This window comes from Rhagoletis pomonella, unplaced genomic scaffold (genome assembly GCF_013731165.1).
Source record: "Rhagoletis pomonella isolate Grant_MI unplaced genomic scaffold, Rhpom_1.0 Rhpom_scaffold_00005, whole genome shotgun sequence".
Lineage (NCBI taxonomy): Eukaryota > Metazoa > Arthropoda > Insecta > Diptera > Tephritidae > Rhagoletis > Rhagoletis pomonella.
Genome location: NW_023458559.1, coordinates 32,542,683 through 32,558,566, shown reverse-complemented (window position 1 = coordinate 32,558,566; position 15,884 = coordinate 32,542,683). Strand labels below are relative to the sequence as shown.

The 15,884-nt window shown below is 42.1% G+C and overlaps 2 protein-coding genes across 2 annotated transcripts; one reads left to right on the top strand and one right to left on the bottom strand.

Annotated features, from left to right (window-relative positions):
- Positions 1–675: 675 nt before the first annotated feature.
- LOC118740074 lies at positions 676–5,866 on the top strand. Its single transcript, XM_036471568.1, has 2 exons — positions 676–2,178; positions 2,240–5,866. The coding sequence occupies exons 1-2, from the start codon at positions 676–678 to the stop codon at positions 5,864–5,866; spliced, it is 5,130 nt and encodes a 1,709-aa protein (XP_036327461.1).
- Positions 5,867–13,100: 7,234 nt separating this feature from the next.
- LOC118740073 (somatostatin receptor type 5-like) lies at positions 13,101–14,747 on the bottom strand. The gene has a single exon (XM_036471567.1). The coding sequence runs from the start codon at positions 14,745–14,747 to the stop codon at positions 13,101–13,103; it is 1,647 nt and encodes a 548-aa protein (XP_036327460.1).
- Positions 14,748–15,884: the final 1,137 nt, after the last annotated feature.

Genomic DNA, 15,884 nt, shown 5'->3' with positions numbered 1-15,884 from the left:
GCAAGAATTTTTTTTTTTAAGAAAAGTGAACACTGAACATGAACGAGTATATATGGCGCAACATTCTATCAAACTCATTTTTCATACAAAAAATGTTTTTTTTTTTTCCCTTTTTTAAATTTTTTTTTTTTTTTTTTTTTTTTTTTTTAATTTTACTCGATTTTCGAAATTAGCGAGCAAATATATACTATAAAAATTTCGAAATCGTAAAACAGATTTTTTTCGCTGCACACTAATATACTTACATACATACTTACATACATGAGTGGGGTGTAGAGCAGGTCGCCTCCGCGTGGTGCACCCTGGGTAACGCCAAATGGCCTGCGGCCTCCACGGCCTCTTAACCTGAACGGTAACGACCCTGGCTTCGTCCTCTGACTACGATTCTGGAAACGTTTTGGATTTGTCGATCCCTGAGCTGGTGGTTGCGGTATTCTACCACCTGAGTATGCTGGGGTGACACTCAGCAGAAATGGCTGGTGGGCTAATGCCGCAACTGCCCCCGTCCCGTTAAAACCCTGGCAGGCCTCAGGGTACGTTCCAATTCCCGTCGCCGTTTAGTTGGTGGTGTAGGTGCGGTTGAGATGACTCCCGTCTTTGCGCTGGTCGGCTCTGAACTCATGACCCCATAAGGGCATGGGTCAACCCTCGCCATAGTCTTGTTCAGAGGTAGCTATGGGACCATTTAAAGGCGACTACACGCTCGGGTTTTGGATAGCGGCTCTGAGTGGGGACCCAACAGAAATGAAAAACAATGAAAATAACGAAAACAAAAAAAACAAAATTACGAAACATAAGCTTTCGAGCGGTGGCGGGGAGTCGGAGCCGACCCCCAAAGCCGGCTCATCTGGGGGGGCTACAGCACCACCTTCGGTACGCGAGGCGAAACCGCCTCGGTCTACAATTTCCATCTCTGAGGGATCCTTAACGGATGGTCGCTCGGGGGGTAAGAACGCGTCGAAGCCGACGCACTTAAACGCTTCTGGGGGGTCAGGTGCTGTCGCCACTGGGAGGGCAGGAGTGCCGGAACCGGACTCCGTGGGGGTCTCTAGGCAAGGGGCCGGACTGAGAGAGCGATTAAGGGGGGTGCTAGACGGAATCGCCAGCACCAGCGCGGGCTCCTCTCCCAGTCTTCCGGGTCTGTCCTCGAAGGCTCCCTACAAGAAGCCTTCGGGAATGCCTAAACGGCAAATATCGTCGGGCCGAAAGGCCTACTCCGACTGGCGCATGGCTACCAAGATTTTGGAGCGCTATGGCGGTCAGGATGCTTCTCAGCTTACTGAGAAACATCTGAAAACGCTCGAGTGGGCCAAAGGGGTGCTGTGTGGCCGGGATGAGAAGGCTAAGAACCCGACGAAAGGAGACGCGAGTGCGCCTCCTACGGGTCCTAAAAGACAAAGGTCTCAAGAGGGAGAAGGCTCCCACGCTAAAAGACCCAGAAATGGGGTTGCGCCTGCTCTGTTCAGCGAAATCGCTAAGCAGGCGGGATCAACTACCCTGGGGGTCCTCGATCGAGGCAGAGAAGATGGCACCATATCCAGGGAAAACTGGAGGCGCGTGGCAGCGGCCATCTCCTCTGTCTTTCTAAGGGTGGTCAGAGGAAACCCTGGTCCACCTCCGCGCTGTGAGGATGGTGGGTGGCATCATGGCATCCACAAAAGAATTGTATGCGCCGACGAGCGGTCGGCATCGTTATACAAGTCTGCAGTGTCTCTGGTGGGGGAGGTTTGGGAGGGCGCCAAGCTGGAAGCCGTGGAAGAAAAGGATCTTCCTGCCCGCCCGCGGGCCCGTGTCTGGCTCCCCCCCGAGCCCTCCGCACCGGAGGAGATTGAGGAAATCCTCCGTTACTGCAACCCGCAACTGCCCACGCACAACTGGAGGGTTGTCAGATTCGAGGGGTCCGAGGATTCCGAGGAGTCGCATCGGCAAGCGCTGATTCTACTCAATGCGGAATCCCTCGGCCCTCTCGCTGAGTCCAGGGGAGTCATCAACTATGGATTCGAAAGGGTAGTCCTTAGGGTCTACCAATCCGATTCCAGGGGTGATGGCTCTCAACCTCCTGAGGCGCCGGAAGCACGTGAGCCCGCGGCGGAGGAAGCCCCCATGAGCATGGAGGTGGAATCCGTCGTGTCGGGGGCGGAAAGTGCTGAGGATGCCCTCTCAACGGAGGGATCCGTCGTCAGCATCGGACGGTTCTACGACAGGGCGGAGGAAGAGAGGCTCTTAGCCTCAGTAAACGAGGACGTCGAACTGGCGTGGCTGGAGCGGACTTTGGAGGATGAAGATCCTGCAAATAAACCTCCAACATTCTAAGGCGGCGTCCGCAAATCTCCTTATCCACCTTGAGCAAGGTGGAGCCGATGTAGTCCTGATCCAGGAGCCGTGGCTAAGCAGTAGCGGTATCTCCGGGATCAGGACGCCTAATTTCAAGCTGATGGTGCAGAATCAAGCAGGTAGACCAAGATCCTGCATGCTCATCAGAAACGAACTCAAAGCACTAATTCTACCTAATTTCAGCAACGAGGACATTGTGACTGTCAGCCTGGATAGCGGTGCCGGAAAGCTCTGGATCATATCCGCTTACATGGCTCATGATGACGAGGTGGAACCACCTCCATTACTGCTGCGTGAAGCCATAGCCGAAGCGAGGCGACGGAAAGCCGACGTAATTATTGGGTCGGATGCAAATTCACGACATTCGTGCTGGGGAAGCTCAGACATAAATGCAAGAGGTGAGTCACTTTTTGATTATATTCTAAGTGTAGACTTATGTATCTGTAATAGAGGAAACGAACCGACCTTTATCACCGCGGCAAGGCAAGAGGTCCTTGACCTCACCCTAGCCTCGTCTTCTGTAATATCCCGCGTTTCTGACTGGAGGGTTCTTAATGATCACTCCTTTTCGGACCATAGGTATATTCAGTTTTTTCTGGACGAAGATCGTCCCAAAAGTATCCCCTTTAGGAACCTTAGGAGAACAAACTGGGACCTCTATAGTAAAAAACTTCGGGAATTACTCCCAGAGGCCCCCCAGGAGAGCTTAAGCACCGAAGGCTCGATTGATGTTATGGTGGAAAAGTTTACATCAGCTTGTAGGAGTGCCATCGAAATCTCTTGCCCGCTGAGTAGGCCGGGGGGCAAAGTACGACCAAAATGGTGGACGGTGGAACTCTCAGAACTCAGGGCGACGAGTAGACGCCTGTTCAATAAAGCCAGGAAGAGTGGACAACACTCCGACTGGGAGCTCTATAAGATCGGACTGGGCATCTATAAGTCCGAGATAAGAAAGGCCAAGAGCGAGTCATGGAGAAACTTCTGCGAAGCCGTAGAAGGTTGTAATGAATCATCTCGATTTAGGCGAATCCTTGCGAGGAATCCCGTACCCTTGGGATACCTGAGGGACGAAGAGGGCAACTGGGCGATGAGTGGAGAGGAATCGCTTAAGCTACTCCTTGATACTCATTTCCCAGAAAATCCTGCACCGCGCGAACCTATCGCTGTTGGAAAGGGCGAATGCTCTACCTCCTCCTCCGGTGAATTACTGGAGAGGCGCCGACTGCTCTGGGCAATCGACTCTTTCAAGCCCTTCAAGTCCCCGGGACCGGATGGCATCATTCCTGCGCAGCTGCAAAAGGCTGTGGAGGTCTCGTGCCGCTGGCTCACCCCTATCTATGCGAGCTGCCTAGAAAGAGGATACATCCCGGGGGCTTGGAGGTGCGTAAGGGTCACGTTCATCCCCAAAGCAGGGAAGAACTCTCATGTATCCCCGAGGGACTTCAGACCAATCAGTCTCTCATCTTTCTTATTGAAGACTTTTGAGAGACTGATTGACCTGCACATAAGAAACAGGATTCCTCGAGAGCGTTTTAGCCCCTCTCAACACGCCTACCTGAAAGGTAGATCCGTGGAATCTGCCCTGCACTCAATCGTCAAAACCATAGAGGAGTCTCTTAAAAACAAAGATTTTGTAGTGGGTACCTTCCTTGATATCGAGGGGGCTTTCAATAATGTCCTTCCTGGGGCGATAATAAGAGCCCTTACTAAGCTCGGAGTCGAGAGCTACTTAGTAAGGCTCATCTCACACTTGCTGCACGACAGAACTGTCACAGCGGAATGGGGCAACGCCTCTGAGCAGCGTAAAGTTAGCAGAGGCACCCCGCAGGGAGGCGTCCTTTCACCCTTCCTCTGGATAGTCGTGATAAACGACGTCCTGGAGGAATTGGAGAGGACAGGATGCCGGGTTATTGCCTACGCGGATGACGTGGCACTCATCGTCAGAGGAAAGTTCTTGAACACTCTGTACGATCTCATGCAAGGGTACCTAAACAGGGTCACAAATTGGTCCGCTAGCTGCGGGCTTGCTGTCAATCCTGGAAAGACGGAGCTCGTTCTTTTTACCAGGAGGTACAAAAAGCCTCATGCCCAGCTTCCCTCAATAGGGGGTGTTCCACTTGTTCTCTCTGACAGGGTCAAGTTCTTGGGCGTGATCCTGGACGGAAAACTGTCATGGAAACCTAATATTGAGGAACGAGTGAGGAAGGCATCGGTGGCCCTCTACTGCTGCAAGAATGCCATAGGGAAGAGATGGGGCCTCTCCCCAAAAGTGATGTATTGGCTATATGAAACCATAATTAAGCCAATAATGTTGTATGGGGTCATCGTCTGGTGGAGTTCACTGGAAAAGACCACTCATGTTAGGAAGCTAGAGCGCGTGCAAAGGGCAGCCCTCGTTGGGATCAGCGGGGCGCTCCGAACCACTCCCACCTTAGCGCTAAACGCTATACTCAATGTCGCACCTGTCGATATTTCGGGCAAAGTAGCGGCGGTTCGCTCAGCCATTAGGCTCAAAAGCTCTGGGTTCTCTTTCAATCCAGCGCACGGACACTCGACAATTCTCGAAAGCTTCGACTTCGTGCCGAAAGAAATGGACCGGGGTCACCCGAGGCTGGCCCCTAAAGGATCCTTCTCCACGCACATCCCCTCTAGGAATGAATGGAAGAGGGGTGGTCTTTGGAGAAGAGGTCCAATAAGCATCTTTACGGACGGATCGAAGCTGGAAGGGAGAGTTGGAGGAGGTGTCTACTGTCAGGAACTCTCAGTAGATCTTACTTTCAGACTGCCGGATCTCTGCAGCGTCTTTCAGGCAGAGGTGGCCGCTATAAAGGAGGCAGCCGATTGGCTACGCACCAATGTACTGTCAAAAAGGAAGGTAAATATATATACTGATAGCCAGGCGGCAATCAAGGCGCTGGGATCGCTAATGGTGTGCTCAAAACTGGTTGGGGAATGCCTGACCTCTCTCTCAACTGCCTCGGAGTACTTCCAGATCAAACTGATTTGGGTCCCGGGGCACAGTGATATCGCGGGGAATTGCAGGGCTGATGAACTGGCCAGGCAAGGCACCCTTGAGGCCATCACCTCGGATAGGGAGGGAATTGGAGTTCCGTTGGCAACCTGCGGCCTGCTTTTGGACAGATGGGCTCATGGTCGGCTCAGCGAGCGCTGGGAAAAAACCCCGACTTGCAGAGTTGCAAGGTCCTTCTGGCCGGCTGTGGACCGCGGGCGGTCAAGGGAACTGCTGCAGCTGGCTAAGCGTCAGCTCTCGATTTTCACAGGTGTACTGACCGGACACTGTCCAATGGGAACCCACGCGGTGCGACTCAATATCGTCACGGATCCCTACTGCCGCAGTTGCCTGGAAGACGAGGTGGAATCATCTCAGCACTTCCTACTCAACTGCCCGGCATTCGCTAGATTACGGTTTAAGCATCTCGGTGCGCATTTCATCGACACTCCCGAGGGACTCTCCGGAGTGGACATCAGCTGTCTGAAGAACTTCATTATGAGCACCCAGCGCTTCTCGTAATTTTTACGCAGTTACCGTTCCTATGTAATGTGGTATCACAATGGACAATCAAATGTCTAAGTGAGTCCCCTTAGCGGGTCTGCCACCTTAACCTAACCTAACCTACATACATGAGTAGGTAAAATTATGCATTTTACTGTGTTCCATCTCCATTAACGCTAAATAAAAACGCTGCGTATACTCAAGTTCAGTTTATATATGTATATATATAAATTTTTTTCTTCTACTAGTGGTTCATTCATTTTTAATGGATGCACACTTTCTAGCATGTGCTTTCCAACCACAATAATAATAATACATTTATGTATGTATTTATGTACTAGCCAAAATCAGTTTATGCAGGGAAAACATACCATTAATATCTTGTGCAAAAAAAATAAATTCAATACATCCCTTCGGCATAGGCGTACACGCACACACCAATTTCATTGGGATTTTGCACAGCTTGGCCTTATTTCGCTTGCTTGGTTCATTGTGCTTCTATAACAATGAGCACATATGTATGTACATACATACCTACGGGTTCGTGCATAATGGTTATTGTTTTCTTATTACTAGGAAATGTATGGTCTGTACTTGGTTAAAGCAATATTCGCCAGTAATGGATGTTTTTGTTTTGTTGCTTTAATTTTAAATTACATGCCATTGTTCGCGTTGTTGGGGGCCAAAAAGGTCGCTTAGATATTTCACGAAGGTCCAAGTCTTAAAGTAAGTGTTACGAGTGTTTCTACATACATGTGTACATACTTATATTTATATGTACGTATGAATTATCTTAAAAATCAATGAATTTTTGGTATGTCTGCAGTCGTAATAAATTTTGGTTGTTTGAGAACTGTCAGATATTAAAGTTAAAGTTTACTGATCTTAGAATTCCTAGCACCGAATATATTTCATAGAACTCGCTCAAACCATGACTCTGCGAATTAAATGTTCTATGAAAAAATGTCTCTCTGTTTTTTAGTTAAGGTCCCTAAGGGCGTATATGTGTACAAATACTTTATGATTGTGAAAAAATTTGGGAAATTTTCTGAAGTAATTTTTTTTTTAAGTTATCTGCTCTTTCAACACGAATTTTTTCCCGAAAAAAAATGTTTTTGAAGGGCAGATAAATTTTAAAACCTGCTTAAGAAAACGGCACTTAAGCTTTTTACTAAAAAGTGAAATTTAAAACTACCGAGATAAGTTGTAAATAAATTCTCTTAGTGTTTGATCAGCACATAAAGATGCTAACATTGGGCATAGTGTGACTGAGACTATCAATAAAATTCTTTGAATTTTCCACAGAGTAGTAGCCAATATGGTGCAGAAATAAAAGTCAATTTAAGTAGGGGAGGTAAACTCAAGCAGCAGTACCGACCGAAGCAAGGAAAATCAAAGCTACAGGTATTCACATTAACGAGGCAGCTTTTCGCACGAAACAAAATATTTACTAACATATTTTTAGAATTTGCTTCAATGCTTTGGCTTATCACTAGCGCCAGCACCATCCCATTTAAAGACCAAAATAAAAAAGAGAGTTCAACAGGCAAAAGTCTAGGTGTCTGGCGGACAGCCAAGCTGAACTCAAGGCATTGGCCAGCCCTCTAACTGCTTACAAACTAGCTCGGCAATATAAATTGTATTACCCTGGGTGCCAGGTCACTAGGGAGTACCTGCTAATGCGGCATAGATATCAATATTTGGCTAGAGAAATCTCAGCTCAGACATACCTTGTTCCGCAAGCAGTTGTAGTACTCCCACCTTCGGCCATCGAAGCCACCGTCAGAAACTATTTAGGTGAATGTTTCGTTCGGTTATGATTGTGAGGCTTCAAGGGGCTGCAGCTGGGCAAACTCATGTTGATCTCAATCACAGAGCGTCTTGCTAGGTATTTGCTTTCGTTGAGCATACGGGATAAGACGGCGGAGCGCTTTAAGGATTAGGTATTAGGCTTTTGAAAGCGATGTGTTGGGAGACGAATTTCTGAGCTCGAGAACACCCAACAATCTACTCCGATTATTTGTCGATCGTCTAGAAATAAAACATATTAAGAGGATTAAGAGGAAAAAAGAAAACGCTACTACTATTATTTGAGTAAAATTAGGTTTATTTAAATAATATAAAATTTTGTACAACTTTAGCCAAGGCAAATTACAATCGGCACGCACAAGGGATTAAAGGGTTAAAAGGGATATTTATATCTAAAATTTGACTTTTAACAAAAAAAAATCTACAAAAATACATCACAACTTTGCATGTATTATCTCTACACTTTGCAATAGGAGCAACAGAATTTGACAAGCTTATTTGTCTCCACATCGCACGGATCGTCTACCTCGGGACGACTTATTGCAGGCATTTCATCCGCCAGATCGAGCTGGTTTGATCGGTAAATGAACACCTAACCGGGAAAGAGATGAGCTTTATATCAAAAGTAATATTATATGAATTCCGACTGACGTTAATTGGAAATTCTATGGGAACCTATTCTATCAGGTCTTTCCAGGCTTTCCTTTGCACCTCCTCCTCTGCTTCCACCAGCGGCTACCGCGTTTCATATTTTTCATGCTGCTGAGATAGGTGAACTTATATACTAATCTCATTATAGTTTTTAAATGGGTGGAAACGCTACTTAAAACATTTTTATATATGTATATAGAAGTTAATCACGCTGCTAGCAAATATAGAAATAACAACACTTATTTTCGTCTGCCTATTTCCGAATTACAGATGTATAAGGCAGATTTAAGAGATTTGTACACAACGCAAATACTAAGTTAAACTAAAAAAGCATACGACCAGTATAATAAAAAAATCCTCACTACAACTATGGAGATATATTAAGGGTATTGCGGGAACAACAGTGCTGTACTCACTAAACAAATTTCTTTGAAATCATTTGCGAGGTTTCAGAAATCAGTGAAAAAAATGTCGTTTAAAAATAAAATACATCTCGCCAATGACGCTATTTATGGGGACAACAATTCTACTTTGATAAAGTTTTATAAAAAAATAATATTTTTATGTAAAAAAATTCTCAACAATAGCGCCACTTATCGGATCATTTACACACCCAAAAAATTTCATTTAAATCGGTTGGGTGGTTTCACAGATTGTAAAATACTAAACTTATTTAAATGATGCATTTATTTTTAGTAGTATCTTTAGTTTGAAAGTTATAAAAAGGAAAAATATGAATGACTTGGTGCACGAGTTTCGCTTGCTGCTACTGCATATACTTTACTACTAGGGGTATTATTATAAAGTGTTACCAAAGTCAACTTGGATCGGAAAGTGGTAAGATCATGGGTCATATCGAGACTTGATTTTAAAATTTTCTAAATTGGGGTTTTCGTTCTACCTGTGCTGAGCTACTTATATGTGTGTCCCTTGGTATTAGGCAGTTTGGTGAGAAGAGAGAGAAAATAAAATGGAGCAATTGTAACTTCTACGTACATATGTATGTACATATATTCATCCAAAATAAAAAGATTCGTTGAATCAGCAATGACCGTAGAGAGAGAGTTAATTTCAAAATATTTTTAAAAATCTTTGTCTTTCTTTTAAAAATATAAAACCAGATAACCCGATAACCAGGCAAGCGTGAACAACCACAATGTTTACTGGTTTACCAAACAAATGATTACACAAAAAATAAAAAAAATATAAAATAAAATACCATTGGGTTTTTGTCGTTTTAATTTATTTCTTTACATTTACAATTCATACAATTTAATTCTAACTAATTATAAGTTTTATTTAAATAGTAAATGAATTGTATTAAAATTTTGTACAAAAAAACCTTCGAAAGTCTTGAAGGCTTTGTTTATGTGAAAAAATATAAGCGTGCATATATTGAGATTTTACAGAGCAGCGTTAACCGCATTAAATATTTGGTTGCAGTAAATGTATTTAACCTCAAGAAAAAATATTATGTTCGTCAGCTAATCAGAAAGAATAAGAAGAATTTTAAAACTAATTTCGAAGATATTTTTAAATTAAATAATTCCAATATTAATTATAGCGGAGATTATCTGCTTAAACTCGTTTGAATTAAAATACAAAATTGTAGTTTGAAATTTATAAATAATGCTTATATCGAGCCGTAACCACCAAAACAACGTAAGCGAAATCTTTTGGCGGTTAGCGCTCGATATGTAAATTCAATTAATTATACGTTATCAATTATTACATTTTTTTTTTTAAATTTTGAAATACTTTTTATCACACACAACTCTAAGCTAAAAGTAATTCTAATATTTTTTCCTTTTATATGAAATCTAACACCGTAACAGATAAATTCGATTGGCTCATTACAGAGTAATAATTTTGTTTTTTTTGCTTGTATACTAATAATTTTTCATTTATTTTGATTAAATTTTTGGTGCTTTTCCAAGTTCTTATAAACGAGAAGATTCTATGCATAAGGAACTACGGAATTTTTTTCGTTGTTACTGTAAACTACTTTTTCATTGTTTTTATTTTATTTTCTTAAAATTAATAAGCAAACACATAACGAATTACAAAAAGATTTAAATTTTTTTCTATAATACAAATACCTGTATATGTAATACAAATATGTATAAACTGTTCTCATATGCCATGCTCAAACAACACAACAGCTTCAAAAGACTTGGGCCAAGATGCAGAAATAGTGACGACACTCTGAAAAAAAGCTGAAATGTATGAATGAGCTTTAAAAGCTGGCCCAAACTTTTAAGCTATAAAATGATTACAATCCGCTCTCAGAGTTGTATGAGTAGCAGTCAGATGTGGCGAAGGAAAAAAGTGTGAGCTAGCTAGTGGAGCTCCTGACAAACGGAATAATATAGCCTGGCTTGAATGGCAAAATTCGAAAGATAATTTTGGCAGCTAATATATTTATGTTAGCTAAGTCTTCCACACGAAGTAATTTATTTGCTTAAATTTCTTGTTTAATGAAACGCGCCTAAAGAGGCTTAATTAAAGTGAGTGGTGGAGCATCTCAAAAAGGTTCTTGTTATACAAATTCGCAGAAATTATGACAAAGCTTAAAGACGGCTAGCTTTATAGAGAGCTTATAAAGTTTTCAATTTAGTTTTGTTCACCGAAAACTCGCTTGAAAAAATTAATGAAATTAATAGGTTTTGAATTTTACTGTGCCTACTACTGAGAATCTTAACTTTTATCCTCTTTTAATATTAGAAAAGCTTTATCGTCAAAGGAAATTTTCAATGCCAATTTCTAGACCTAATTCGGTTTTACTGATTTAGCCTTTCGAATTATGAAAAAACGAACACTACCTCAGAGCATACAAAATTTACCAAACCTTTTTCAAATAAGATACAAAACAATGAAAAATGGAGTTTTTGGAGACCGAAGCTTTTTAGCAATTTTTGTGTGAAACAGTTTTCAAGCCTTACTCGTACAAAAAGAAGATTACAAAATATTTAAGATAGTTTTGAAAGGCGGTTTTAAATACCTTAAAGCTCAAAAGTGGACAAATGAAGGTTATGTGTTATGCTAATACATGCTTTATATGTACAAATCTCTTTAGTTTTTATGTAAGTGCGCACAGAGGAAAAGCTTTGTCTGGACGTCACTGTACTATATACGTAGGTACATAGACATGTGATGATCGCAACGTACCTAAAAGTTAAAAAATGGAAATATGGCGACTTTAAAAACTACGCTTACAAGTTTTGCTTTGGCCAGAAAATGATTTTACTATCTAGAGAGCTTTAAAAGCTTCTCATCTGGTCATTACTGCTCCGAAACAAGGAACAAGCTTTTAGTTTCCAGAACAAGCACACAACATTACCAGCGGAACTTTGAAAGCTCATAAAGCTTTATAGAACTTTTGTGTACGAAGAAAATAGATAAAGAATTATGGTTCAAACTTATTACATAGTTAGAGCTCAGAATAGCCCTGGGTTAAAACCCGTTAAAGCAAATTGTAGATTCTATATTATTGCGAACAGAGAAAAAGCTCTTTCAGGTGTTCACTACACTATATATGTATGTTGACTAGTGAAGCCGTACACGAGCTTTCTGCTCACCATTGGAATACATCTGTAGTATATGCGCACAGGGTTAAAGCTTTCTACGGTCATGACGATATGAGAAGGATGATAATAGACTGTGCTTTTAGGAAAAGCTTTCTTCGTACTTTTCTATGTGAAATTTGATACATTTATACTATTTTATACAACTTTTTCCAAATTCATCTAATTCTTAACCGACTTCACAATAACGAGAAGGTTATCAATTCGTCACTTTTTTTTTTGTATGTATGTTACCTCATAACTTTGGACCGCGTTAACCGATTTATATAATTCGTTTTTTTTAAGGAAACGTGTTACCTCACAGGTGGTTTATATTCGATCATTGGATCATAAAGAAATTAACGATGATCTTAAATTTTTATAAGAGAATTGAAGTCGGTTTTGTTTTTTGCTTAAAAATAACTTGTTAGCTATTGAAAATGCCAAAGGCCGTATTTTCCTTTGTAATATGCTATGGTAATTTTTATTTTAAGTCAAAATGTGGTTTATTTTGTAAGAGAATGAGATTGCTTTGAAATTTTTTCTACCAAAGAAGTCTTATCTTATCATTTCTGTAATATTATTTTAAGTACGTCACGCAATGTCGCAGTAAAAGATTGCGATTCCTAAATCCTATTTCTTTTTTTCAAAAAGAGTTTCAGTTGCTAATATTTCTAGTCCAGTTTCTCCTTTCAGTCTTCCAAAAGCTGTAAAACGAAACTATTTTCTATTATTTTCTAAAAGTGTTTAATGAAACTTTCATCCCTATTATTAAGTATGTGTGAACATTTGGTAACTACTATCGATAGTGTGTGTTCTTCATATACACACCCTAATGATCTCATTTTACTCCTACACAGTGTAGAATATTTTTTTTCATATTCACTCAGTAAAAAATTCAATTACTAGACTTTACAATTTTCTTGTTTTTATGGCCTTTTCGCAATGCCTTGTTCTCAGTTAATAGCTAAAAATCCTTTATTTCCAATAATTTGTTGTAAGATTTTCTAAGCTTCTATGACCTCCAAACATACCTCAATTATTCTTTGCTTGCCCAGCCCTAGAACTAACGCGGCCATACCGTTCTTACATCCAATCTCCCTACGTTTTCCTTGACACATGTATGTATCTCATATTAATTTCTCGCTGCCAAACGCTTTTGCTGACACTCATCTCCTTGCCACATAGACGATCGTCTCTACTGGCGTGCGACCACCCATAGCCAAGTCTTATAAATCTGTGTGCAATACTGGCATTTTACTATTAATCTCAACAACGTCTGGTTGTGCAGACCGCTCATCAGCTGTCATCTGTCCCAACTTAACTCCTGTGGATGATATATCAGGCAACAAAAGCACTGTGGCATTTGTGCCCGTCACAACGCTGCCAACCGAGTTGTGTGTGATGACGGGCGCATGCACCGGCGGCAAAAAGTTTGACTGTGGATCCGTGCTAGCAATAAACTGGTTCGCAGACACGCTAGTGCCAGTTGTTGTTGTAGTGCCGGTAGTTGTTGTCGTCGCCGCTGCAGCACTATTCTTCGCATTGGTTGCATTATGACTGCGCGTCACAAGCGCCTTCTGCTTTTGTTTTGCCTTCTTTGGCGAGAACAATCGATCCGATTGACGATTTTTGCCAAATTTGGGGAAGAAACTATTTTCCAGTTGTAGTTGCGCATTGACGTCCTTGCGGGCGGCGCAAGTGCATGCCTTCAGGAAACTCTTCTTGAAATTGTCACTCAAAAAGGCGTAGAGTATGGGATTCATTGCGGAATTCGAGTAGCCTAGACAGCCGGCCAGCAGGAAGATGGTGATCTCAAGTCTCGATGCGCATTTGCTTGGCGACGAATTGATGAGCGCCACCTGTGATATCCAATAGGGTAGCCAACACAGTATGTATACTGTAATCACTGTTAGCACCAGTTTGGTCACCTTGCGGTGAGAGCGCTTCTTCTCTTTGGACTTTTGCTTTGGACCCACTGTATGCAATTTGCGTATGACCAGAAAATAGAAGATTAGAATGAAGGTAAGCGGTGTGGCAAAGCCCAATGTCAGTGTGTACAGTATAAATGTGGTACCCGATTGTGTATTTTGTGCTTCGGGCCACTTGATGTTGCACGACACGTGATCCTCATTCAATTGCACTGTGTTGGCAAATAGTATCACGGGCAACATAAGTAGCACCGACGTCAGCCAAGCAAAACCCGAGACCAGCTCCGATACGAATGGTGTGCGATAGCGTGGCGATGAAATTGGATGACAGACGGCTATATAGCGATCCGCTGACATGATCAACAAAAAGATCGACGATGTGAATTGTGTAATCGATGTGCTCACCATGTAAGCTTTGCAAACGTAATCGCCGAACTGCCAGCTGCCAACTTGCATGGTATACAATAAAATTGGTATACCAATGAGGAAGCACTCATCGGCTATAGCCAGATTGAGTATGTAAATGTTGGTGACTGTTTGCATTTTCGAAAAACGCAAAACTACATAGATAACGAGCGTATTGCCGAAGAGTCCAATGATGCAAACGATAGCATAGAGTATCATTGTAATAAGATTGGCAATGGCATTTTGTCCATTGTGACATACCAACTCATCTTCGTAGGTCTCGTTGAAGGTCATGTTGAAGATAGCGCCATTTACGCGACTAAAGAACTCACTGGGCTCCAATTGAAAGAGATTCAAATTAGGCAGCAGCTGTTCTTGAATATTTGCTAATGCGCGTGCGCGTGCCATAGCCAAACTAGAGCTGATGTGTTCACGTCCACCAGGCGGTTCACCAACGTCGCTATTGCCGCTTTGTGTGTGTTGTGGCATTAAGCTCGCCAGTAGGCTGATGTAGAATAAATTCGATATGTTCGACTCCATTTGGCTGGACTGATAGCGTCAGTGTTTATAGCCGTGTTTTGAATTCTGCCAAGCTCTTTTAATGTGTGAATACATACAATACTTCGATCCTTGCTGATGATCAAAATTTTAGAACATAGAAATCCATATTTCCATGAAATCTGCAAAGAAAATGTTCATTAATTTTAATTGCATTAACTAATTTAAAATTTAATAGGAAATCGTTAATGTTAACTAAAAATAAAATTCTGGGACGCTACTTTGTACTAAACTTAAAAGCTTTTAATAGAGCGAAGTTTAGTAAGCACGTGGAAGACTGGGAGGCATACAGTCGCAGCTTCAATTCTTTCAAGGAGGCGATTAGGAGGTAAAAAAGGCGTTAAGTCCTCGAGCCAAACGCAGAAACTAATTGAACTTATGCCCTTTTAAGAGTCCTACTCCACCCAGTTTACTGGAAAAACCAGGAGAAACGACACATGTAATAGATGACGACTTTCTAGATGTGGCAATGTAGAGGTGACAGCCAATCTCATAACAGGAATCGTAAAATTCGTCATAGAAATTATTAAATACACTGAACGTAATGCTGAACGTAGTATAAGTCGACGTTGCAGGCCAAATTGCCGCGGCGCGAACAGCTATTAGACTCAGGGAAACCGATTGGTTAACTGCTCTAAGTATTGGACACTCCGGAGATTTAGGGAGCTTCGATTTCAGCGTTGATCGCACAGGTAATGGCTCCTATAATCTTCTTCTCTGCCCACTTTTCCTCAAGAGAGGAGTGTGCCGGGAGGAACTTCTAATTGTCTACGTGAGCCCCTGATACCCGTGTTGGCGCCTAACCTAACATAACCTATTAAATCCTTCCAAGCCTTTAAATCTACGCCTAGAACGCAATGATACCTGGTTTGCTTCAGGGAACCAATGTCAAAATAACACCCAAGCTAACGACAATTTACAGCGCCAATCTTCTTCTGTACTGTGTTTCCATTGGAATTATAAAATCGATTATATTTAAAGACTTGCTTAAGCAGAACTTTTAAGCTTACACTCTTCTACATACATCGAAATTGATAAGTGTTGTTGCGTACCCAGACGACGTAGTTATCCTGCATCTCGACAGTCAGCGAAGCGAGCAGGAGGGAATGAAATGGAGGT

Bases quoted from the DNA above. Each gene is read 5' to 3' on its own strand.
- LOC118740074 (XM_036471568.1), top strand. From the start codon at position 676: ATGGGACCATTTAAAGGCGACTACACGCTCGGGTTTTGGATAGCGGCT. The intron at 2,179-2,239 runs GTCAGCATCGGA...CCTCAGTAAACG, and splicing joins TCTCAACGGAGGGATCCGTC to AGGACGTCGAACTGGCGTGG.
- LOC118740073 (XM_036471567.1), bottom strand. From the start codon at position 14,747: ATGGAGTCGAACATATCGAATTTATTCTACATCAGCCTACTGGCGAGC.